The 23,079-nt window shown below is 44.5% G+C and overlaps 2 protein-coding genes and 2 non-coding genes across 9 annotated transcripts in view; all 4 read left to right on the top strand.

The window, feature by feature from the left end:
• DENND2B (DENN domain containing 2B) overlaps positions 1 to 8,156 on the top strand; it is a 114,461-nt gene extending 106,305 nt beyond the window's left edge. For all 6 annotated transcript variants that reach the window (XM_077820087.1, XM_077820088.1, XM_077820085.1 and 3 more), the window contains 4 exons: positions 1,846 to 1,957; positions 2,996 to 3,235; positions 6,810 to 6,896; positions 7,343 to 8,156. In XM_077820087.1, coding sequence (XP_077676213.1) covers positions 1,846 to 1,957; positions 2,996 to 3,235; positions 6,810 to 6,896; positions 7,343 to 7,377 — 474 coding nt within the window. In that variant the 3' untranslated portion in view covers positions 7,378 to 8,156. The remainder of the gene's footprint in view (positions 1 to 1,845; positions 1,958 to 2,995; positions 3,236 to 6,809; positions 6,897 to 7,342) is intronic.
• Positions 8,157 to 15,443: 7,287 nt separating this feature from the next.
• LOC144265619 (large ribosomal subunit protein uL15-like) lies at positions 15,444 to 21,214 on the top strand. Its single transcript, XM_077818386.1, has 5 exons — positions 15,444 to 15,528; positions 16,235 to 16,298; positions 16,604 to 16,679; positions 17,748 to 17,922; positions 21,043 to 21,214. Exons 1-5 carry the CDS (start codon positions 15,526 to 15,528, stop codon positions 21,169 to 21,171), a joined length of 447 nt encoding a protein of 148 aa, XP_077674512.1. The 5' UTR covers positions 15,444 to 15,525; the 3' UTR covers positions 21,172 to 21,214.
• LOC144267188 (small nucleolar RNA SNORA3/SNORA45 family) lies at positions 17,209 to 17,343 on the top strand. The gene has a single exon (XR_013346558.1). It is a non-coding gene; the product is annotated as a small nucleolar RNA SNORA3/SNORA45 family (small nucleolar RNA).
• LOC144267187 (small nucleolar RNA SNORA3/SNORA45 family) lies at positions 18,283 to 18,414 on the top strand. Its single transcript, XR_013346557.1, has one exon. It is a non-coding gene; the product is annotated as a small nucleolar RNA SNORA3/SNORA45 family (small nucleolar RNA).
• Positions 21,215 to 23,079: the final 1,865 nt, after the last annotated feature.

Raw genomic sequence — 23,079 nt, 5'->3', positions numbered from 1 at the left:
TTTGTTCCCACTATCCTGCCTGTTACCAGGGCCTTTCTTCCTGAAAAAGTTCTTAATAAGCATCATGCCATTGCCAATATCTGAATCCCTTTAACATTAAAGTCAATGGGCCGGGATTGGTTCCCAGCAAAACATTGCTATTAACTGGAAGTTGTTAATATCAGAACTGCTGTTAAGCAGAATCTACTGTAGTACAGAGATAAATCCAGGGCCTAGAGAGACAACTTGATCTTTTCAACATCATTTTAGCAAGACAACAAGCACAAGTGGAGGTGATAAGTTCAGAGGGGGGAAAAGCTGAGGAAGAAGTCTACAGGTGGAGAGGAGAAAATTGAGGATGAACAGTATTTTAGTTGAGTTGTGGAGTAAGACGGAACCTTGGAAAAAGAAAGATAAAGAATCACTATTTCCTGAAAGTAAGGTGGCACTAGAAAATTTACAGATAAAAGAGAATGCGCTGAGTCAATTGGATGTACCCTTTAAAGTAAAGGTTGGGCAAACAGATAAGATTACTCTAAAGATTCCTTGCAACTCTAGAAGTCTTATATAAGATAATTGTTTCTGGAGCAAACATTAAATATGGTCTGGAGAATGAGCAAAAGTACTTGCAGGAAAATAAGCAAAAGAGGAACTATCAAGAATTGAAGAAGCTTCCAGAACCGAGCCTGAGCAGCTGTGTGTATGTGTGGCTAGGCCTTCAACTTGTGTATATTCAAGAAACACAGCTATTTGGAACCCATCATGCCTGCCTGGTGCCTTCATAATATGTTTGTTGTGTAACAAGCAGGTTCATGGCCTATATGTATTTACATTGCACTCCAATAGCATGTTATATTTCTCTACTTCAGTCTCATGAAAAACACTATAAAGTTAAATTCAGAAATATATAACAGAGGAACATAAGGTTTCATTATTGTATTCATATAGCCATTAAAGCAGGGGTGGGCAAACTTTTTGGCTGGAGGGCCACATCTGGGTGGTGAAATTGCATGCAGGGCCATGAATGTAGAGATGGGGCAGGGGGTTGGGATGTGGGAGGGGGTGCAGTGTGAAGGAAGGGGCTCAGGGCAAGGGGTTGGGGGGTTGGAGTGTAGGAGGGGTGCAGCAGGCAGTTGGGGTGCAGCAGGGATGCGGCAGGGGTGCAGCAGGGGGTTGGGGTGCAGGAGGGGGCTCACGGCAGGGGGTTCGGGTGCAGGAGGGGGCTCAGGGCAAGGGGTGGGGTGCAGGAAGGCTGGAGGGTGTGGCAGGGGGCTCAGGGCAGGGGGTTGAGGTGTGGGGTGCAGGAGGTGTTCAGGATGCGGGCTCCGGCCTGGCGCCGCTTACCTGGAGCAGCTCCGGGGTGGCAACAGCGCGCAGCAGGGCTCAGGCAGGCTGCCTGCCTTCTCTGGCCCCGAAGTGGCCAACACCACGTCCCTGTGGCCCCAGTGGAGGGGGGAGCAGAGGGCTTCGCATGCTGCCCTCGCCTTCCCATACTTCCCCCGAAGCTTCCATTGGCTACGATTCCCCGTTCCCAGCCAATGGGAGCTGCAGCGGGCGATGCCTGCAGGCGAGGACCGCGCATGGAGCCCTCTACCCTCCCCTCCACCAGGGGCTGCAGGGCGTGGTGCCAGCCGCTTCTGGGAGCGGCTCGGGGCCTTCGATGCCACAGGGGTGGCAATCTCGCGGGCCGGATCCAAAGACCTGATGGGCCGGATCCAGCCCGCAGGCCATAGTTTGCCCACCCCTGCATTAAACTAACAAACACAGAATATTTTATTTCTGAATTCTAGGCCCTGAAAAACCATTGATTGCAAATGAGCATATAGGGAAGAAAACAGTCTAAAGAATTTTTTTTCTCTCCTTTAGATGGATGATGAAGACACACTATTACCTAGGAAATTGCAAGCTGCTCTGGAGCAGGCTCTAGAGAGAAAAAACGAACTGATAAATCAGGATTCAGATAGTGATTCAGATGATGGTAAAATAATCTGGAAACAAGTCTTGTCTACCTGTGTGGTTGGGTGATATTGTGTCCCTGGGATCAGGAGAAAGAAACAAGGGCCAAATTTCAGAAAGCTCATCATCTCATCCCACAGCTACATTTTATAACATCGACTTAAGTTTCTGAATTGGAGTTGATGATTGAGGGCATGTAGTATAATTTTCAAAGCACGGTAATATATTAACAGCCTGTTTAAAATATCTTTTAAATGCCACAATGTACACACTCCCATAGATGTTTTTTAACCTTTTCTTAGAGACTTTGATGTAAAAAATCTAATATACAGTTAGTCCAAGTCATTTTATATTTATTTTTATTAAACTTTGCTTTAAATATGTAAAGCCACTTTAACATCTCTGAGGTATTCACAAGTGATACAAGAATTGAATCTACAATAAATCTTTTTCAATCAATTTTTTGCAAAGGTTCATTACCCTCAGCACAAAATTTTACTCTCAAGATCATTCAGAAGCATGCTAACTATCCAGGAAGAAGTAAAGTTCAAACAGCAGAGACACAGTTCAGATTAAGGCCTCAAAGATTAATTTTTAATTCTGCATCTTCTGAGGGTCTCATGTGGATTTACCCAGTAAAGCAAACTGTATTTTTGTTGACTTTCAGATATGGAAGATCTGCTATTATATTGATTGACAAGTTTAGTTATAACAACGAGAAGTCCTTGTGGCACCTTAGAGACTAAAAAATTTATTTGGGCATAAGCTTTCATGGGCTATAACCCACTTCATCAGATGCATGTTCAGTTATAGTCCAGTTTATGCTTTCCACATCCAGTTAATTTTAATGGGGAAAGGGAAAGAGAGTGACAGGGTATTTATGTGGTTTTAGGTGTTGCAAATTTTTTTTCAGATATGATTATTATAATGCTAGTTAGACTTTTGGGGGAAGAAATATTAGGTGAAAATATTAGATCCAATGCAAGTGACCAAGCAGGGACCTTGTACAGCTGCTGTTCTTCAGATGATTTGGATGTTATATTGCTGCTTTCTTTTGCAGAGTGTAACACCCTGAATGGATTAGTATCAGAAGTTTTCATCCGATTCTTCGTGGAAACAATTGGCCACTATTCCCTGTTCTTAACTCAGAATGAAAAAGGAGAGCGTGTCTTCCAAAGGGATGCTTTCCGCAAATCTGTAGCTTCCAAGAGTATCCGTCGCTTCCTGGAGGTCTTTATGGAGTCCCAAATGTTTGCTGGGTTTATCCAGGACAGAGAACTGAGAAAATGCAGGGCAAAAGGTAAGGCTTGTGATTCCCTTTGCTACTATGCAGACTGTCTTTGGGGATTAATATACTTTCATGTTTTCACATGGTTTTAGCAATTACAGATTTATATAATGCCAAATATCAGTGCTGTAGCTAACTTTGCCAGAGACACAGTACCCTCTTCTTTTGCGTGCCCTGGATTAAAACTGAAATGATAGGTTTTAAAGGAATGAGTCTCATCCTTGTGACACTTCCCATCTCAGTACATGAAATTATTAAAGGGAAAAGTTGACTGCCCCACACCCTGAAATAATGTAAAGGATACAGCTCATTCATGGTTCTAGAACAGCTCTCAGATGCCTCAAATGAGGTACAAAGTAAAAATGTGGAAAAAAATGTTATATTGGTTACAATAAATATCAGCAAATAAACGGGAGTGCAGGACATGATTTAAGAGACAGAATTTGGCCTGGTCCTGTAATCCCTTTCATGTGCGTGAGACACGTGTTTGTGTGAGTAAAGACTACGGGCTAGACTATAGGGTAGAGTCTTACAGTTCAAGAAATCTGACCAATGTAGTTTACCTAGCGAGGGTCCTGCTCCTGCAAACCCTCACTATATAGTACTATAGAAGTGTAAACGGGAAGGGACCACAGCAGGTCATCTGGCCCAGTCCCCTGCACTCAAGGCAGGACTGTGTAATTAGACCATTCCTAACCATTCTAACCTGTTGTTAAAAACCTCCAGTGATGGAGATTCCACAACCTCCCTAGGCAATTTGAGTAGTCCCAATGCTTTAGTGTAAGTCCAACTGGATAAACAAGCAATTAGCTGATGAGTCAAACTCTCAAAACTGCTAGACTAGAGAGCCACTGTGCTCCTAGTTCTGGTGCATGTCCATAAAGAACACTGAGCAGCCTGTGCAGCAGCCAGCCCTGTCTGGGGCTGAGGCTGCTGAGTATTGCACAGCAATGCCATCTGCTGGCGACTGCCGGAGCCCTGCTATCAGCTCAGCCTTGCTCCTCCCCCAGCCCGGAAGGCAGACCGAAAAGCTTCGGAAGGAATCAAAGGGACGCACAAGCAAGCTGGGGCGTCCCCTCCTGCATCAGGGCAATGCTGCACCACGTGGTGGGGGGGAACCAGAGGTGAGGCAGGGTTGCTAAGCGTCCTGTGCAGCTAGAAGCCTTCCTAGCTTCATGTCAGAGAGAGGAGATTCCCTAAGGTATGGCGTTTGGGGGCTGAACAGCTAACGAAGAGAGCTGGAATGGGGGAGACAATGGGAGCTGACTGGGTAATTTGGGATGGATGGATTCAGAGGGGAAATTTGGGCAAGGAGGAGAGGTGGAAAATTGAATATGAGGGAAGGAAGAGAAGGAGATAACCTGCCTCTAAAGATACTTATGAATAGCATGGTTTTGCATTTGGAATCCACTTGATCACACGAAATAGCAAGTATTAAAAATTCCCAGGGAGGAAACCCTTAATATATGTTCCAAGGCCCTTCTCTTGCAAATACCCTGTTACACTGGCTCTATTTCTCTTTCCACTCCCCTGTGTCTGAAAACTACTCTCCACAGCCTTAATCCTGCAATGAGCGCTGAAGGGATAGACCTCTGTGCCTGCTGAAAGCCCCGTTGGGGCTCCATGCGGGCACAGGAGCCCCCTTGTACAAATCTTATTGCAAAATCAGCCTTTTTGGGACAAATTCTACAAAATGGATCTGCTACTATACACTGAGCAACCTCAAACCTCATTTACTTCAAGAGCTGAAGGCCTGGAGCACCTGGATTCTGCCTCTATTTTGTGACTTTTTCAAAAGTTATGACCTAAATCACTTTGCACCTGCCAGTTTGTCCTTGTGCTTACGTGCAAATGGATTTGCAAGATCAGGCTCTACCTCAGTTCAGGATCGGTGATAAGTCTATGTTGCTGGGTGATACAATCCACTGAGTTCTGCTCTGATTGTTAAATTACAAAGTAGATATTCTAAATGTTAAAACTGCCCGGCCAGTTTTTTAGGGGTTGAGTTTAGGCATAAAAAGGTATTAGTTTGGGTGGCAGTGTAAGAAATCTTTGTGTGTTAGAAAGCAGTCTTAAGTAGGCTTCCTTTGAAGAAAATAAAATGTTAAATGGTATTTATAGCAGTAAATTGAATTACTGTTTCAAGCCAAGCACAAAGGGCAGGAAGTTGTAATGTGAGATGGGCCCAGCTTCATTTGGAGTGCCTACTTTTCTAGTTCTTGTTTTCATTATCTTTCCAAGATTATTTTCTAGGATGTTTTTCTTAGGGTTTCCACCTTTCTAACTGCTGGTAATTGGACACCCAGGGCCCCACCCCTGCTCTGCCTTTTCCCCAAGGCCCTACTCCTGTTCCACATCTTCCCCGTCCTCCCCCCCATTGCTCACTCCTCTCCCTCTCCCGCAACCTGGATTGCTGGCTGGATCATCTCTACCTCCCCACTTCCCTTTGCCCCTCTGCTCCAGGGCTGGGACAGGAGCTGCTGCAGCCTGACAAGAAGCCTGTCTGCGGGTAGGAGGCGGCCCTGGCTGAGCAGGGGCTGGTGCAAGTTAATAATCCAGCCCCTCCCCCCACCCTATGATAACTGTAATTTTGGTGTCCAGTTAGGATTGGGGCTCAATGGAAAACATTCAGAACTGTTTTGTGAGAGTTATGTGCATAAATATCTATTTTTACCCAGGGATGCAACCAGTGTCGATTAGCCATCTTACTGAGTGCAGTTTATGCTGATAATGTTGATACTTGGGCTGGGCCACAGACTCTCCGTTAGCATGTTGTACTGCCTGGGGGACAGCTGGAGTCTTGGGTTTGAAGGAAGACCTGGGCATTCTGTTTCTCAGCAAGATGGATGCTGGGAGAATCATGAAGGCAACTCATGGTGTCTTTGAAACTTTGACACGATGTCTAAGGTGGCTGATAACATTACTGATGGCAAGTTGAACTTGAGGAAATTGTTGTCCTGTTAAGTTTTCTAAGAATAAACTACTGACAAAAAGGCTGGTAGGAAAGACAAAGGAAGGGGAGGAAATTAATGTAGATTGCAAAAGCCACAAATTCTTAAAGGACTCTAGAACAGGGGTTCTCAACCCCCCAACATGCTGTAAAAACTCCATGGCCCACCTGTGCCACAACAACTGTTTTTCTGCATTTAAAAGCCAGGGCCAGCATTAGGAAGTAGCAATCAGAGCAGTTGCTGGGGGCCCCCCGCTACAGGTGGCCCTGCAAAGCTTAGTTGCTCAGGCTTCAGTGTCAGCCACTGGTGGCAGGGCTCGGGGCCCCGGGCTTCAGCCCCGTATGGCGGGGCTTCCTCTTTCTGCCCTGGGCCCCAGCAAGTCTAATGCTGGCCCTGCTTGATGGACCCCCTGAAACCAGCTCATGGGCCCCGGACCTCTGGTTGAGAATCTCTGCTCTGTAATACGCTCCTGAGGTGAATGTTGAAAGAAACTGTTCAAAAGTCTTCTCTTTCTTTGTGGGCAACACAAATCAAATCACTAGATTTTGATCCCCTTTTCCATAGCATCTTCCCTCACCCTCCCTTTCACTTGAAAAGAAGACCAAACAATGCTTTATTTTATCCACTTCCCACAGGTCTCTTTGAACAGAGGGTTGAACAATATTTGGAAGAGCTTCCAGACACTGAACAAAGTGGAGTAAACAAATTCCTGCGAGGTCTTGGTAAGGGAAAACTTTTAAAGAAATTCTGAAATGCTTTTAACAAATGGTCTTAACAAAGCACAGCTCTGCCTAGATTGAAATGTGATACTCAACTAGTAGTTTAATTATATGATAGGCATTATCAAAAGAAAATCAACAACAATCTACTTATCGTTGATAATAGTAGGTTTCATTATGGTCTTTGCTAAGGAAGTCTCATTCTAATTTGAAAAAGAAACCTTACCTAACGACTGTATTCTCTCCCCCCTCCCACCCCCCAAAAAAAATCTGGAAAGGGACCTTGCCTTTTATCAGATTTGGTTGTCCAGAATTTTAATAGTTGGATACCTACATTTTTTATATAGTTGGTTCATTATATATTGGTTACAGTATGCTTTTGAAACCTTTTTAGACTAACATTCAATGTATGTTAGTGACTGATAGATCACATTTTGTATTTGCTGTAGGAAATAAAATGAAGTTCCTTCACAAGAAGAATTAACTCCTTTCTACTGACACATCAATCCAAAGACTATTTATGACACTGTGCTTGAGACACTTACAACCTTTCAGATTCTGGTGCGGGAGGAGAATAAGATAAGCTGAATACAGCTTTAAGTGACTGCAAATGCTGTTTGACAATGTGCCAGCAAAAAAAAAAAAAAGAAAGAAAAAGAAAAGAAAAAAAGTTTATAATGACTCCTCTTTATGTATTTGGACAGAATTTGTAAATAATGTGCTGTAAGCTTTCTTTTTTAATGAGCAAGAAAAACTGTGGTAAATATTTGTATATTCCTGAGAATAACAGGTGCTTCTTTCTCTAGTATGAATTGAGTTATGCTTGGTGCAAAATGAATAGCTAATTATGTGCAGCTGACTGTCTCAGCAGAACCACTGACTTCAAAGGATGTTTCTGAGAACTACACTGATGCCTGAATATTGTAATAGTGAATGAACTCCAGGGTATATAGAGGGAGAGGTTGTATGCAAGGGGACTTGTTTTATGTGACAGAGTTTATAATTTTCTCTTGTTTTCCTACTAATCCATTCTAAAAGACAGAAATAACAGGTAATTTTGTAATAGGCTACTTGGTTCACAACAGAATTTCCACTTGGTTTGAACTATGGTCAGTAAATTGTTTTTTAATGCATTCTGCACTATTACTGCTAAATATGAGGAAATCTCAGTTCTTTGACATGCAACCTGCAATAATTAGGTACAGTACATCCTTTCCTAATATATGTATGTATGTATGGTTTTTAATAAACTGTGTAAATATACCTGTTTGTTTATGTTCATTGGATTCCCTCCAACATTTCAGCTGCTGTCTGAATAGATACAGAAAGAGTAAATTTGCTGTGATTTTTGTTGAATATCTTATAATTAAAGTATAAAATGAATAATATACACCTCTCTCTCTTAGTAGGATTGCTATTTCATGAAATTTATTCTAACCTATTTTCTTACTTGACACTAGATAACTCGGGATGTTACCCGACAATCTATCTCACCGTTCTGTCAATTTAAATCTGGCAACAAAATCAGCTTTCAAAATGTGTTCAGGTTTATTCTTTTGGTGGGACAATAACATACTAGTTTTGTCATTATTAACATAATGGGTTAAATGTACCCAGACGAGTAAAGTTTCATGTTGATTTTTGTAATGTTGTGTTTAAATGTCTTGAGAAGGAAACTGGTTGAGCGATGCGGACATGGAGGTGGAAAGGAATGATGATAGATGGAAGAGGGGGATGCCAAATCCCAGTCTTTGCCTTGAGTACCAGTGCAGCTCAGGCCAGCACTAACTCGATGTATGTTAGTTATATCCTTTTCTTCGCATTATCTAAGAATTAATAGCCTAAGCAGTGCAGAGGGTTTAAGTGGGACAGATGTAGTGGCCTTATCCTGGCCCTTTGCACAAGGGGTGAAGTCACCCCAAATTTTCCTAATTTAAAATTATTTAAATTAATTGATCCTTGACCAATGTTAATAATATACCCATTGTCTGCTACATTGCTGTTCATTTATTATTTCAGTTAAATCCTTAGTTTCAAAGAGGGTAAATCAGAAAAAGTTTGCAAGCTTTATCAGCTAATACAAATGAAGAGATGCTTCCTCCCCCTAAAATGCATTCTTAGTGTATATATAGTTTTAAGTTTTTAAAACTTGATTTCTGTGCTTACCAAGACTGGATTTGAGGCTTGCGCAACTCCTAACCTGTCAGTGGTTCAGGTTTGCTACCAGCCTCATAGAATAAAATGGAGGGTTTATTCACTGAGAAGGTGAAGTAATTTCCTTTCCAGCAATTATGTCCCTCACATTCAATTCTAACATAACATAGTGTACATAAAATGAAATGTGTATGAATCTGAAAATACCAAGTGCCTTTGATACATTAGATATCTATTGATGTAATTTATTTCCTTTTTCACTAACAATTTCATATTGTGCTGTTTGTGGTTGCAAGGGCATCTCATCACACTGCCATATAAGATTTATCCATGACCTCGGGCCTTTATTCTCTGAATTAGAGGTGACATTCTTGACCTTTTGAGGTTGACTCTTGCACTTTTGTAAATAAACCCTGCTAACGAATCTATGGAACAACATGAAGCATCTTCTAAGAAAATCATGGATACAGCACCCTGGGCTGGAGGAAATGGCTACCATGGGAACAGTTGTTACAAACACAAGAGAAAAATGGCCATAAAATACTCAGATGCCAGGAGGGTGCCCTATCATAATAAGGCACTTATCCTCTCACATTGAAGCTGTCTTCCTCCCTTCATCTGTGATTCAGCTATCTAGGTGGAAAGCTTACCAATTTTACTTTAATTTGCCATCTGTGTAGGTACTGTTTAAAGCATACCATATGTTGTGATACACCCCCAAATGCATATCTTGTTTCAGGTTTGGTGCCCGTATGTGAGATCAATATTGGACTCTTAAGAGGATGATGGCAGTATTGCACATCCTTCCTTGATTCTAACATGTAGCATGTGTAAATAATACAACCCTAATGTTTTCTGAAACCCTGCCTTTCAAATCATCCCATGAACAAAAAATATTGAGTTAATCATTCCCATCTGTCTGTCAGTCATTACAAAGTCCTGAACAAGGGAAAATTACTTAAACAGTGTTTAATAGTGAAAGCAAAAATCTTCAACAAGAAAAATCAGATCAGATGGTGGGACTTATGTTCTAGTGCCATAAGAGATTTGTATAATCCAGAAAGTGTAAATAAAAAAATGCATAAAATCTTAACCTCTTATTGAGTTACAATAAAGATATGCAGGGATATCCAGCCTTGCCTGTTGTACTTGTCTGCAGCATTTAATATTGTCTGAGTAAATCTAATTGGTTTCTTCATTGCCATGAACATGGGACAATGGAATATGGGTTGCTGTGTTGATCTGGTGTCTGAACTGGTACGTTCTCATGAAATGTGATAAAAGGGTACTGTGATATCTGCTATGGAGTGGAGAGGGTGGCATCCACAAGGGGTCTTGGGGATTGCAATGCAGTTTCATGGCGCCTCAAGTTAGGCACCAAGAAAATCACGGGAACAACATTGTGATCCACAAAGCCAAATTAGGCATGTAGGCTCCCCATACAATGAACGGAGAGAGATAGGGCTCTACGAAGGTGATCCACAAAAGCCAGCTCATTAGGCAGCTCCCTGCCTAAGTTAGCTAATAGGAGATGCTGGCCAGGGGTGTCGGCTAAGCTCCTCTCTTGGTGGTAAGCACCAAAGTCCAGTCCTGTAAGGAGGTGTCTCACTTTGATAGTGTTCCATGAACAGAAACCAGCTGCCTGGAGTTAGGTGCCTCAGCCACTTTTTGAGGGAATAAGTCAGGTGCCTACTTCATGCAACACAAAAGAAGAAAAGGTCTCCACCTTATTACTTTTAGACCACTGGTTAGAGCACCTGAGATGTGGGAGATCTAGGTTACATTTTCCCATCACAAAATGATAATTTGAACAGGGGTCTCCCACAATGCTTAGGAAGGTGCTCTAACTACTGAGCTATGGGATAGTCTGATGTGGGGCTCCCTCAGTCTCCTGTTGAAGCTGTTGCACTCTGGGTAAAAAAAGTGATCGGAACAGTAGCACTGGACCCAGGATCTCCCATCTCCCAGGTGGGTGCCCTAGCCCCTGTATGACAGACACATTAACATTCTCTTTCCCTGGCCCAGTGACTTTCTGTGGACAAATACTTAAACAGTCATTAGGCCAGAGAAAGAATCGCTCAGTAGCCTAGTGGTTTAGGCACCCACCTGCGATGTGGGAGAGCCCAGATCTAATTCCCCTGCTCCAACCACTCTCATTATTTACCCAGAGTGCAACAACTTCAACAGGAGGGACCGAGGAAGCTCCACATCAGAATACCCCCTAGCTCAATGGTTAGAGCCCTCCCCTGATCGGGGGGAAGCCCCTCTTCAAATGTTTTCTCCCCCTCAGCCAGAGGGCGGAATTGAATCTGTGTCTCCCATACCCCAGGCAACTGGGTTACCAACTGGGCTAAAAGTTATAAAGTGGGCACCACCTCCTCTGGCTGGATTTTGAATGGAACTCAATCCGTTAGGCAACTTCTGAGCATGCCTACCCAATCGGGCCTCACATGTGACTTAGGTGGTTGAACATGTCTTCCCCTGGTTCATGAATTGCTCTAGGTCTAGGACTTAGGTGGGAGATAGGCATTCGGATGCCTTGAGGGAGACAAAAGTGTCCAGAAGCAGGAACATAGGAGCCTATGGAACTTTTACACTGAAAAACTTAGGTGCTGAGTGAGTTTAGGCACTTACAGGGCTTGGCAGGAATTTTGTGAATTGCAGTGGAGCCAAAACTGGGATTTAGGGGCCTATGTCTGGGGTTTAGCACCTAAGTACCTTCTTGGATCCCACACAGAGAAATTAGACAAAGGAGAAGATACATGCTTGTGATTGTGATGTACGGGCAATTACTGCAGTCCACTTGGTAATTTTAGTCCAAGGTCCCTTCATAACTGTTTCCTGTTGTATCAGTGAAAACTTAGCCTGCAAGTAACAGTAGAACCAGTTAGTGTTTTTATAGAACTTATGCTGCACTTTAATAGACATTTCAGGACAGATTCTCAGGTGCTTGGTTGTATACCATACTATCAGTGTACAGTGACCCTAAAACTGATAAAACCAGTCCAGGACTGATTACAAGGGGGATCCTCTTGTGGAACAACAGAGTGGGTGCTTTTACGCAACCTCCTTTACCTATTGCCAGTATAGGAGGAAAAAGGGAGTTTAATCAGGCTGCCCCACAGCCACAGATCCTGTGGTTTTGGACCCTTCAGCTATCTTCAGACTGCTTCAACTTAATGTAGGGGACTACAAACCTACAACAGTTTTGCAAACAAAATACTCATTGGAGCTATGACAGTTTGCACCAAATAAGAATTAGCCCTCTGAACTGCACTCTCTTCTGATTGCTGCATCTTAAAATCTGGCCCAGAGTATTTGATCTTCTGCCACTGGGAAACACAGGGAGTTCTCATCCGTTGGCTACCAATGGTGTCCATTCCCAGATTCACTGTTTTTTAAGGAACATCAATATTCTTAAAGCTAACTTTCTAAAATCTTTTTCCAAAAATTTTCCCCCCTTAAAATGGCACCACAAAATTTACACAAATTATTTAGAGAAACAATTCATGGTGGTTTTTCAGGTGTTCTTCAAAAAAATCACACAGTAAACATTTCAATAACTAATACTAAGAATATTGGCAATTCTGAAGTTAACATTCATTGCCTTTTAGAGAGGATGCTAAATCTGATTTTAAACAAACTTACTTGCAATCTTAACTACAAAGTTACTCTATTTCCATAATAAACTCAACTTAATAACTCAGTTTAGATCAGTCTCTGATCATAGCTGTTTTTCATTCAGATGGAAGTTGTATGATACAATACACTGGATTTTTTGGTGTGTAGGCTACAAGTGGCATCTGTCTGTTTTCAGAGCTGTCACCAAAATCTTTCAGAAAATTCCTTAAATGATACAAAAATGTGCAAGTCTTCCTTAGATAACCTTATAAATACATACATATCACAAAGAAGACACCTACTGTCCACTGGTCTTTAATGTAAGATTCCTTCCTGACCAAGCACTTTTGTTGCTGTTACATGTATTCATTTGGAAATGGATAAACCAACATGACTGACAAGTATATAACAAATAGAGCAGAAAGCGGGAATAAGAATATGCTAATCTGTTTCTTACTTTCCCTAGACAATTACGTTCATTTTAGTAGCTGCATGCAATTCCCTGTCATCTTTTATCTTAAATTATCTCTATTTACTGTAGTATCTATTTAAATTGTAGACATAAACTACTGTCTTGGTTATTCATTTTCTCTTTTCAGTTACATTTCCTTGTGAACATCTTATTGAGACCGCCCTCCTGCCTGGGCCAGCCAGAGGGAGTCTTGCCACATGTGGTAATTTTCTTAAAGCCCCTGCTCCTGGAGTGAGGTGCTCATGGGAGACTCAGCTTGCATTGGAAAAGCACAGCAGCCCACCCTCCTGCTGGCAGAGGGGAACATGGAAAGGGGACCCCAGTCCCCCTCCAGGCCCAGAGGTATAGCTCCCCTCCCACCCTGATGCACTTCTAAAGCTGGTGATGTTTGAGCTTTGGGGGTTGGCGGGAAGGAACCCAGCAGCGGCCTTACGGGAATTGCCTGCCCACGTCTAAAGGCCCCTCCCCCAGCCTTGCAGGAGGGACCACTGGACCCGGGAACCAACTGAATACATGGGACAGCTAATGAATAACTGGGTCAGGAGTGAAGGTCACAGGTTCAAAAGTAGGGATCCAGAGGGGAACACTGAGCAGATAACCCCGGACAGCGCCCACTGCTCCTCAAAGCTGTCTAGGGAGCTAGTGGATGCCACCCAGAGGAACTCTGCCTGGATGCATGAGACCAGGGAGGAGCGGAAATAGGCCCCACAGTCAGAGCATCTCCTCATCTAACCTCCTCCACCTGGTGTTGAAGATGGCCACTTTGGCCAGGGCCAGGAGGTTGACGAGGAGGTTTTGCGACTTGGTGGGGCCATGGACAGGGTGTGCAAACAGGTGTGGGGAAAAGTGCAGCCAAAACCTCAACAGGAGGTTCTGGAGGAGCCGGAATAGGGCTGCAACCTGGCGCATTTGAGATGAATGTACGCCAGGTTCTCCCTCATGCCGCAAAAGCAGCAGGCATCAGGAATGGGGGTGAACTGCGCCAGGTACATGCCTGAGCTCACGGCTCCATGGAGGAGCCCCCAACCTATATCTCCGGTGGGCTATGAGACCAGGGTGGAATAGAGGCTGGCCCACTGGGGTTCCTCACCCTCCACAGGTGGTAGATAATCCCACCATTTGGCATCAGGGTGGGACATGAGGGTGAGAAAGAGAAACGTGTGGAGTAGGAGAGTGTATAGTTGTTTCCTTGGTACAGTTCGGAAGTGAACCGGCTGCAGGGCACACAGCTGGTTTGGACTGTGGAAGAGAGGGGACTGGGAGGGTTCGTAGGACGGAGGCCTGATGAAAAGGTCCGGAGGGCCGGGGGGAGCGGGGAGCACCCTCTCGCAGTAAGGAAAACCCGAGAAGTGGGCGACAAGGCTGCCCCCCATCTCCTGGAGAACATGCAGGGGGAGGGTGGTGGGTCAGGAGATCCACCCAGTCCCCCCGTCATAGTCCAGGAGGTCTCCGATTCTGGTGGTTTCTGCCAGAACCAGCCTTTGGCACACCGAAGGGAACTCCGCCATCTGCACATGAAGGTAGGGGTTGTGTAGCAGGGGCTTTGCAAGGAGGTCTGCCCCCTCGGTGGCCACAATGGACCTGGTCGCTGAGAACAACTTCCAGGCCTGGGAAGGTCCTGGCAGAAGACCAGCAGCTCGGAGAGGTCTTGCAGAAGACCCCTCGGGTGGAGAAAAAAGAGCTGCCGGATGTATGAGAGGCAGCAGAGGAAGGCGTGTGCCACCATGCTCCGCGCCAGACTACCAGCACCATGAAGGAGTCTCTGCAGGGCCTGGGGGTGGAAGACATGGACCTGGCTGCGGAGGCAGACCTGGCCCTGGCCCTGTCCTCCCTCCTCCAGGGGAAGCCTCAGGACCCCTGCGGAGACCCAGTGCAATCCCGGCCAGACGAACTCCAGAGCTACCCTCGGGAGCCGGGGTGGGCCCAGGGTGTTGAGCCCGTGCCAGAGCATGGACAGGAGTCAGGACTACTCAGCAGCAGCCCCTGCGGAGAACAGCTGCCCAGGGTCACAGACCCCTTCCCGTGGGCAGCGGAAAGGAAAGAGCCCCGCCCCCCACCCCAGGCGAACGAGTCACGCTGGGTCGGGGGCTCCCGCCCCAGCTCCCGCCTGCCCCGGGATCGCCCCGCCCCCAAGACAGCAGAGCTGGGAAGGCGCCAAGGTCGGAGAACAAAGCCCCGCCCCCGCGGCACCAGCGTCAGAGTCCCCGCCTTCCAAAGCAAGAAGTCCGCAAGCTCGATTTCTCGTGAGCTTGGGGGTTTACCCGTCTCCTCAGTGAGATCTCGCGAGATCTTCTTTCCTCCTACCACCACTTCCCCCACCTCTACCCCCTTTCTGAGATCTCGCGACACTCCTTTGACTCTTCCTTTTTCCCAGCGGCCGTCAAGATGGTGGGTAGGAGCGTGGGGGGCCCAGCTTCCCCCGCCCGGCACCTCCGCGTCCTCTGGGCCGAGCTGCCGGTGGGGGAGGGGTTCTCGCGCCCGCTTCGGCCCCAGGCCTCCGCCAGGTAATACACGCCCCAGCTGGGCGGGGAAGCGGGCCGCCGCCAGCGAGCTCTGGGCTGGCCTGCGGGTTAAAGCCGGGCCCGACGGGGAGACTTGAGCAGGCGCCTTCCTGAAGCCAGGGTGCGAGGAGTTGGGCCTGGGCCTGCGGGCCCGCTCCTGATCCTCCCCTACGAAGCGGGCACGTAGCCGCCCCGTGCGCGCGGTCTCGTCCCGCGCCTGCCCAGAGAGCCCGAATGGGGGCGGCGGGAATTGGTCGGGTGCGTGTGGACGCCTCTGGCTCTGCCCCGCCCCAGCGGCACTCAGCCCCTTCCTACTCTGTACCCCGGGAGCCACCCCCCACGCGCGCAGCGGAGAGCCTAGGTACGGGGTGCAGGTGCCTGTTCTGTTGTGGCAGCACGCAGAGGCCTCAGTCAGGGTCGGGGTCCTATTGTGTTAGGTGCTGGACACGTGACAGACATGGCCTTTTCCCCAGAAAAGGGCCAGCCATACACACGAGGCTTGGATTGTCCTCTGCTTATTTGTTTCCCACTCTTGTCGCTTGCTCTACATTTTTATTCATATATGTACTGTGGGGTTTTTTTTGTTTTCCTAGCCTTCTAGGCTAAGGAAGACCAGGAAGCTGAGAGGACACGTTAGCCACGGCCATGGCCGTATTGGTAAGTGAGGAGAATGGTTACTAATATGCTTGTCCTGGAACTTAATGTATGGTAGCTCATTTGATTTACAGTGTGCCCGGTAAGTATCACTATTTAGAACATCAAGGAAGCAATATAAGAGAGAGGTTCAAAAATGGTCTGGTTAATGGTTAGACATAACCAGTTCAAATCATATATTTCTCTGTATAATTTGTGCTCATTGACTTGCTTTAAATCAACTCAAATGATGACATAACGTTCAGTAGTGTATTCAGTAGTACATGTTGTTTTTCTTGCATCACAATACCTTTTAAAATTTCTTCTAGGTAAACACAGAAAGCATCCTGGCGGCCGTGGAAATGCTGGGGGTATGCACCACCACAGAATTAACTTTGATAAATAGTAAGATGTACCATCTTTTTCCTTTAAACCCCCTCTTCTCTTCCCCGCCTCCCCCCCATTTTTGTGTAGATATTTTTTAAAAGTTACAAGGGCATTCATTCTACCATATGTAGCACATACATCATTTAGTAAAAGTATACAGACGTTGGATTTTGCTACAATACAGATAACCTTGCAAGAAAATTTAGCTGTTTTCTTTCATAGTCCTTGATATCCTTTATTAAATCTATGAAAATCCTTTGTCCATCTGTTCTTTTAAAAGGCAAGTGCTAATAACAGGATCTCCTTTTTCAGTGAGTTAATATGGTAAAATGGCTTGTTTCAGAGCTTCTAGTGTGTATATGTGTTTATATCTTTTAGAATTTTTTTCCACAGTTAATTTAGGTTTGTAAGATACTAATAGTCTGCTCAGCTTTGATTCCACTGTGTGTATGTGTGTATATATATGACAGTAGATGACTCAAGCTCTTGCATTTCCTGATTTTAGTGGTGTGTATTGGGGAGGGTAAGAATTGTGTATCTAGACATTGCCGAGACTAGTGTCACGTCTAGACATTGCTCATTGTCATAGTTGTGCTTGAGTACTCGGAAAGTAACAACTAATCTCTGTTCACTGACTGTCACTCTTTTCAGCTGTCAGTTGGTTACTGGGTTAGTAACAGAAGATCTGAATCCACATTTCTTGTACAATAAAATCTCTTCTAAATTCAGAGTTTTGGGTGCTTATGAAATATAGAATGGGCCCCAAACTATTCACAAGAAGGATGAGTTGTGACTTCAGCTATCAAACATAAATATTTCATTAATAAAATTAATTGAATTTATAGATTTGGAAAATGCACATATCCCTCAAGAATATACAAATAGCAACTTATTTACATCTGAACTTTAAAACTTTTTTGTTTTTGTGTATAATTTTTCTGTACCCTATAGTTTAATATGTATATGATAACGGTTAGTAGATAAACATAGTTTTAACTGAGGTTATATTGATTTTTAGCACAGCCAATTCAAAAGAAACTAAAAGGAATGTGGTCTTATACTGTATCAAATATTTTTCCTCCCCAGTCATCCTGGTTATTTTGGGAAGGTTGGTATGAGACACTACCATTTGAAGAAGAACCAGAACTTCTGTCCTACTGTCAACTTGGATAAATTGTGGACGTTTGTTAGTGAGCAGACAAGACTAAACTATGCAAAAAACCAGGCTGGATTAGCACCTGTCATTGATGTTGTACGCTCGGTAAGAGTGCTGTTTAATCCTGTCTTCAGAATCTATTGCTTCTAATCACTTAAAATTAAACTAAATTATGGATAAATTACAGTTCTTAGATTGTTTGAAATGTCAGGTGAAAGACCTTGTGAGCATCTGACTGAGACTTAGTTCCACTAGCATATGTGTTTTTGCTTCTCTGTCTTTCCACAAGCCCTTTTTATTTTTCATGAATTAGTATTAAAATGTTTTTCTTTGTTCTTTTTTTAAAACTGGTGTTTGTGGTGATGAGAAGCTTACATATTAGCTTTTAAAAGGAAATTGGAAGGTTCTATGAAGAAAAACAACTTTTATTGCTTGTTTTGGCCCACTAAAGTCGGTCTCTTTAGCACCGAGACTAGAGTCACATCCTAACATGTTTCGTTGTCTTGGTGTGCTATAGTCCTCGAAGATAAATTTCTGATCTTTATTCACTGGCTGTGGTGTTTCATATCTCAGTCAGCCACCGAATCAGAGACATTCATTAGTCAGCCCCTTAGGACAGAGGGAAGCAAAAGTGTCATTTGGGGGAAGACTTAGGTTTAGCAGCATCCTTTGGGACTAGTATTTTTTGGGCTGGAGGAAACCTGGTCTATTCATGGAGATGACAGTAATTCTAGATTAACAATTTGCTCTTCATCTATTACTAATTTATATTACAGTAATACCTAGAATCCCATCAAGGGATTGGGGCCCCATTGTGTGCTAGGCTCTGTACAGACATCCAGGAAAAGACCGTCCCAGCCTGATGGAGGTTAGAGTTGGGTTGAGATCCTTCCTTTTTAGGTAAAAAGTTGGAGTGCCATAATGGGGTTATATTGTCTTGTCTACACTACACTTTTGTCAACAAAAGTTATGTGGGTTTAATTAAAATCACGATTGTTTGTCCACACTAGCTCCTCATGTTGCAGACGCACTGTTGTAGTTAGTTATCCCACTGTAGTTATCAAATTAATATCCGTTATCCCACCGTGCAACTGGCCGCAGGGTGCTTTGGGAAGAGTTTGCAGTGCCTCATGGGGCATGTACATGGTGCAGGTTTCTCAATCCCATCTTTCCAGGGGCATCCTAGTAGCTTGTCAGCGGGGAGAGGAGAGTGGTGTGGGAGGCGGGGGAGACAGCAGGCTGACCTATCCTGAGGCAGGAGGGAGCGGCATCCTGAGCAACTCTGAGCTCTCCATGCTGAAGAATGTCAAAGCAGCACAGCAGGCGCCCCCCTTTCCAGCAGCAGTCTGTCTGTCTGCCTCTGTGTTCCTAGTGCAGGGCAGAACAGGAGCATTCCACACTAATGTTACTGCTCTTCCTTCCAGCACCTGGAGCTTTGAAAAGGGAGGGGCTCATGCCTGCAGAACAGCAGAGATCAAAACAATGAGCAGAGCGGTCACAGCAGGCATTGTGGGATACCATAGAAGCCAGTTATGTTGACAAAATAAACAGCAGTCTCTATACCAGGGGTGGGCAAACTTTTTGGCCCGAGGGCCACATTGGGGTGTGAAACTGTAGGGAAGGCTGTGCCTCCCCAAACAGCCTGGCTTCCACCCCGTGACTGCCCCCCTCTTAACCTCTGACCCAGCAAACTCCCCCTTCCCTCTGCTCTTTGTCCCCTGACCAACCCCACTCCCTATCCAACCACCCCTGACAGGCTCCCCGGGACTCCCATGCCCTATCCAACCCCTCCTGTTCTCCCCCACCCCCCCCGAACCTCCACCTCATCCAGCCGCCCCCTGCTCCCTTATCCAGCACACACACACAGACCCCCGGCGGCACCCCCTCCATGCTGCTCAGAGCAGCAGGTGCTTGCAGCCCCACCGTCTGGACGGAGCCAGCCATGCAGCGGTGTGGCTGCAGGAGAGGGGGGACAGCATGGGAGGGGCCAGGGGCTAGCTTCCCGGACCAGGAGCTCAAGGGCTGGGCAGGACATAGTTTGCCTACCTCTGGTCTATACCGATGCGTTGTCGCTTTAACTTTGCCGCAAAAAGCTTTGTGTGTCTCACTGAGGTGGTTTTATTTTGTCTGCAAAACAGAGTTTTGCCACCAAAAGTAGCTTTGTAGTGTCTATACCTCCTGTTTTGTTGGCAAAAGGCAGTTTTTTCCAACGAAACTTCATAGTGTAGAAAAGGCCCAAAAGCCCCAGATCTGCTTGGATGAGGACTTTTCCTAGACCAGAAACTATAGAAGACAGCTAGCTGTGAGACTTCCTTCCAGAGATCCCTTCACAAGTTGGTTGTGAGTGTGGGTCTGCACAAAGATGGGTTTAAAGTTGCAGCACAGAATCTCATGCTCTGTTCAACTTTTTCCAGCATCTTCAGCAATCTGTGCATCATGATATAAGCCACAATCAATCCTGTATCCTTCAGTTTCAATGGAAGGGTAGTCATAGCTTTATCTCCTGGAAAGTCTGAAAAAAGTACATACTTTTTCTGGATAATAAGCAAAAAAAATGGATTTTTAAATGACTACAGAAGTCTGAAGAATGAGACTCTCTGGAAAACTTAGCATAAATTGAACAGTAAGTCGAGTAAAACCTTGTGCTGCACTATTTTTGTTATGAGCAGAAATGTATATAGCACTCTGTTCTTTTCTTAGACTGTGAAGTTAATTATGCAAGATGTATTTGGTGAAATTAGAAGAAAAAGAAAGTTGTTGGGTTTGTGGTTGTTTTTGTTTTGTTTTTCCAACTCTTTCAGTTTACTACTTATGTGCTCAAGATCTGGAAAGATTCCATGTTTGTCACAACATGCAAAAATGATATCAGTCGTGTTTGCAGTGTTGTGTCCATGTTGGTCCCAGACTACTAGAGAGAAAAGGTGACAAGCTCAAAAGTTTTTTCTTTTACCAACAGAAATTAGTTCAATAAAAAAAATTACCTCATCCAGCTTGTTTCTCTATCTGTCATGGTCAAGTAGTAATTTGAATTTGTTGTAATTCTTACTGCTGTTAATGGAGTTAATCTTTCCTTGGCAGATGCATCTTCTCACTTGCATCAAAGTCCATTGATTTAGCCAAATTACACCTGTCACTGGTGTAGGTGGGAGAAGAATCTGAGTGCAGTCCCTCTGGAGTTTTTATTGAAAATCTGTTTATGCTAACTTCTCTCTTATATATTTCTAGGGTTATTACAAAGTCCTGGGCAAGGGGAAGCTGCCCAAACAGCCTGTAATTGTGAAAGCAAAATTCTTCAGCAGGAAAGCAGAGGAGAAGATCAAAAAAGTTGGTGGAGCATGCGTGGTTGCGGCATAAGTTTTGTATTTATTCAAGTTTAAATAAAGACACTATAAAATGAGTGGCTTTCACTTTGATTTACCAAAATGTTTTTATGGGGAAGATGTTTGCTTACCCAAATGTTTCTAATACTTAATCAAACTTAAGCCCTGTCCATACCATAACTTTTAACCTTTAAACTTTTAAGTTTGACATTATTGGCATGGCTGGTTCTCAACCTGATTGATGTCTGTCTGCATAGCACAGATAATAGTTTTGCTTCTGCTGGCATTTTTGCTTTCTTGTAACTGGACCTTAGTCTCCTGCAGTTTGGCTAGGACTGTTGAACCATGTTTGTGTAACTGGTTTGATTGGTGGCCTGTCCTTCTAGCTCTTTGTGCTGATACTGTATTTCCCAGAATTCCCCCATTTTCTATAGAATTCTGTTGTCTCCTTTCCCCTCTCCTCTTCTCTCCCCCCACCTCCGAATGCACTGTAACATAGGTATAGAGAAATGCACAAACATAATTGTGACAGAAAAGCTGTCATGTTGACACAGACTGAACTTGTAATCAGCTAAGGTGACATTGCTTCTAAGTGGGTTTACAAAACTGTTAGTTGTAATGTTGACAGCGCCCCACATACTCTCTGGGGTGTTACTCAAGCACTAATACTTCATACTCCAGTTACTTTCCAGGGTAAGTCTTATCACAGGTGCTGTGTAAGTGTGAACTCTATTCCTGTAGCACAGCCTTCATCTTTACTCACATTAGATGGGGATGGGGGAAAAAGACTTTTAAATCAATAGTCTAGGAAATGAAAGCTATCACCTCACACTGTCACAGGCATTGGACAGTTCTGGTGCTGTCCTGTGTGCAGCCTTGAACATGTGAAGTCTTGGTTTCAACATGCCCCCCCTTACTGACAGTTGTTGCAGTGGGATACTGACTGCTAGCACCTCACTGTGTAGAAGGTATGCCCTATTTATTTATCAGTACTACAGCTGAGAATTAGCCATAAATCTCTCAAATTTCATTCATAAATCTCTAATAAAAGGTTATATAATCTTGCTTTTTATAGGTAGTGTTATGGGTAATTCAGTTATTAACCATATCCTTGTTAGTAGAATGAATGTGGTAATATGTACATGGCTACACTTGCAGACGTAGAGCACTGTGAGTTAAACCTGCCTTTGTAGCACACAGGGAAAGTGCTGCAGTCTGTCCCCACTCACAGCTGACAGCACACTAGTATGGCTACCCTTGCACTGCTGCCAGTGCTGCTGCATTATGGGCAGCTATCCCAGCCTGCAAGTGACTGCAATGTGCTTTTTGTGTGTGGGGGGTGGGGTTTTGGGGTGCTGTCTTAAGTTCAGAGCCCCCTGCTCCACCCCACCCCCCCACTCACAGCAAACATTTGCTTTTTCTGAGCTGATGCTTTGAAAAGGCATTCCTGCAGCCAGTTTCACAAGAGTGGCCATTTGACTTAAGGGGATTATGGGATGTTTCCAGAGGCTGATCAGAGGCCACAGCAACCGTTATTCCACTCACTGACGTGGAGCACCAGAGTCGGAGCGCTCTACATGCCTTGCTACTGTGGACAGGTAGTGAGTTAGTGCACCCAGGGCTCCATTATTGTACTGTAACTCACAAGTGTAGCCAAGCCCTTAGCCTTAACAGCACTAACACAGTCAACATTCTGAAAGCTAGCATGTAAATGTATTGCTTTACTAGTGCATTTAGCTCACTGCATTCCTAGGACTTCAGATCTTAAATTTCTTTGTTTCTAACACTTTAAATCACATGGTTTTATTTGTAAAAGTGACTCCAATGGGTAAGCAGTACTATGTACACAAGCAAAGAAGTTTACTGTCAATACAGAATAGGTTGGGTGTGTTCACAATAGGGTATCAAAAATGCTAAGGAGTGTACTTCTGTGCAGTAATTA

The sequence above is a fragment of the Eretmochelys imbricata genome, chromosome 6 (assembly GCF_965152235.1).
Source record: "Eretmochelys imbricata isolate rEreImb1 chromosome 6, rEreImb1.hap1, whole genome shotgun sequence".
Lineage (NCBI taxonomy): Eukaryota > Metazoa > Chordata > Testudines > Cheloniidae > Eretmochelys > Eretmochelys imbricata.
This window is presented reverse-complemented; position numbering and strand designations above follow the sequence as displayed.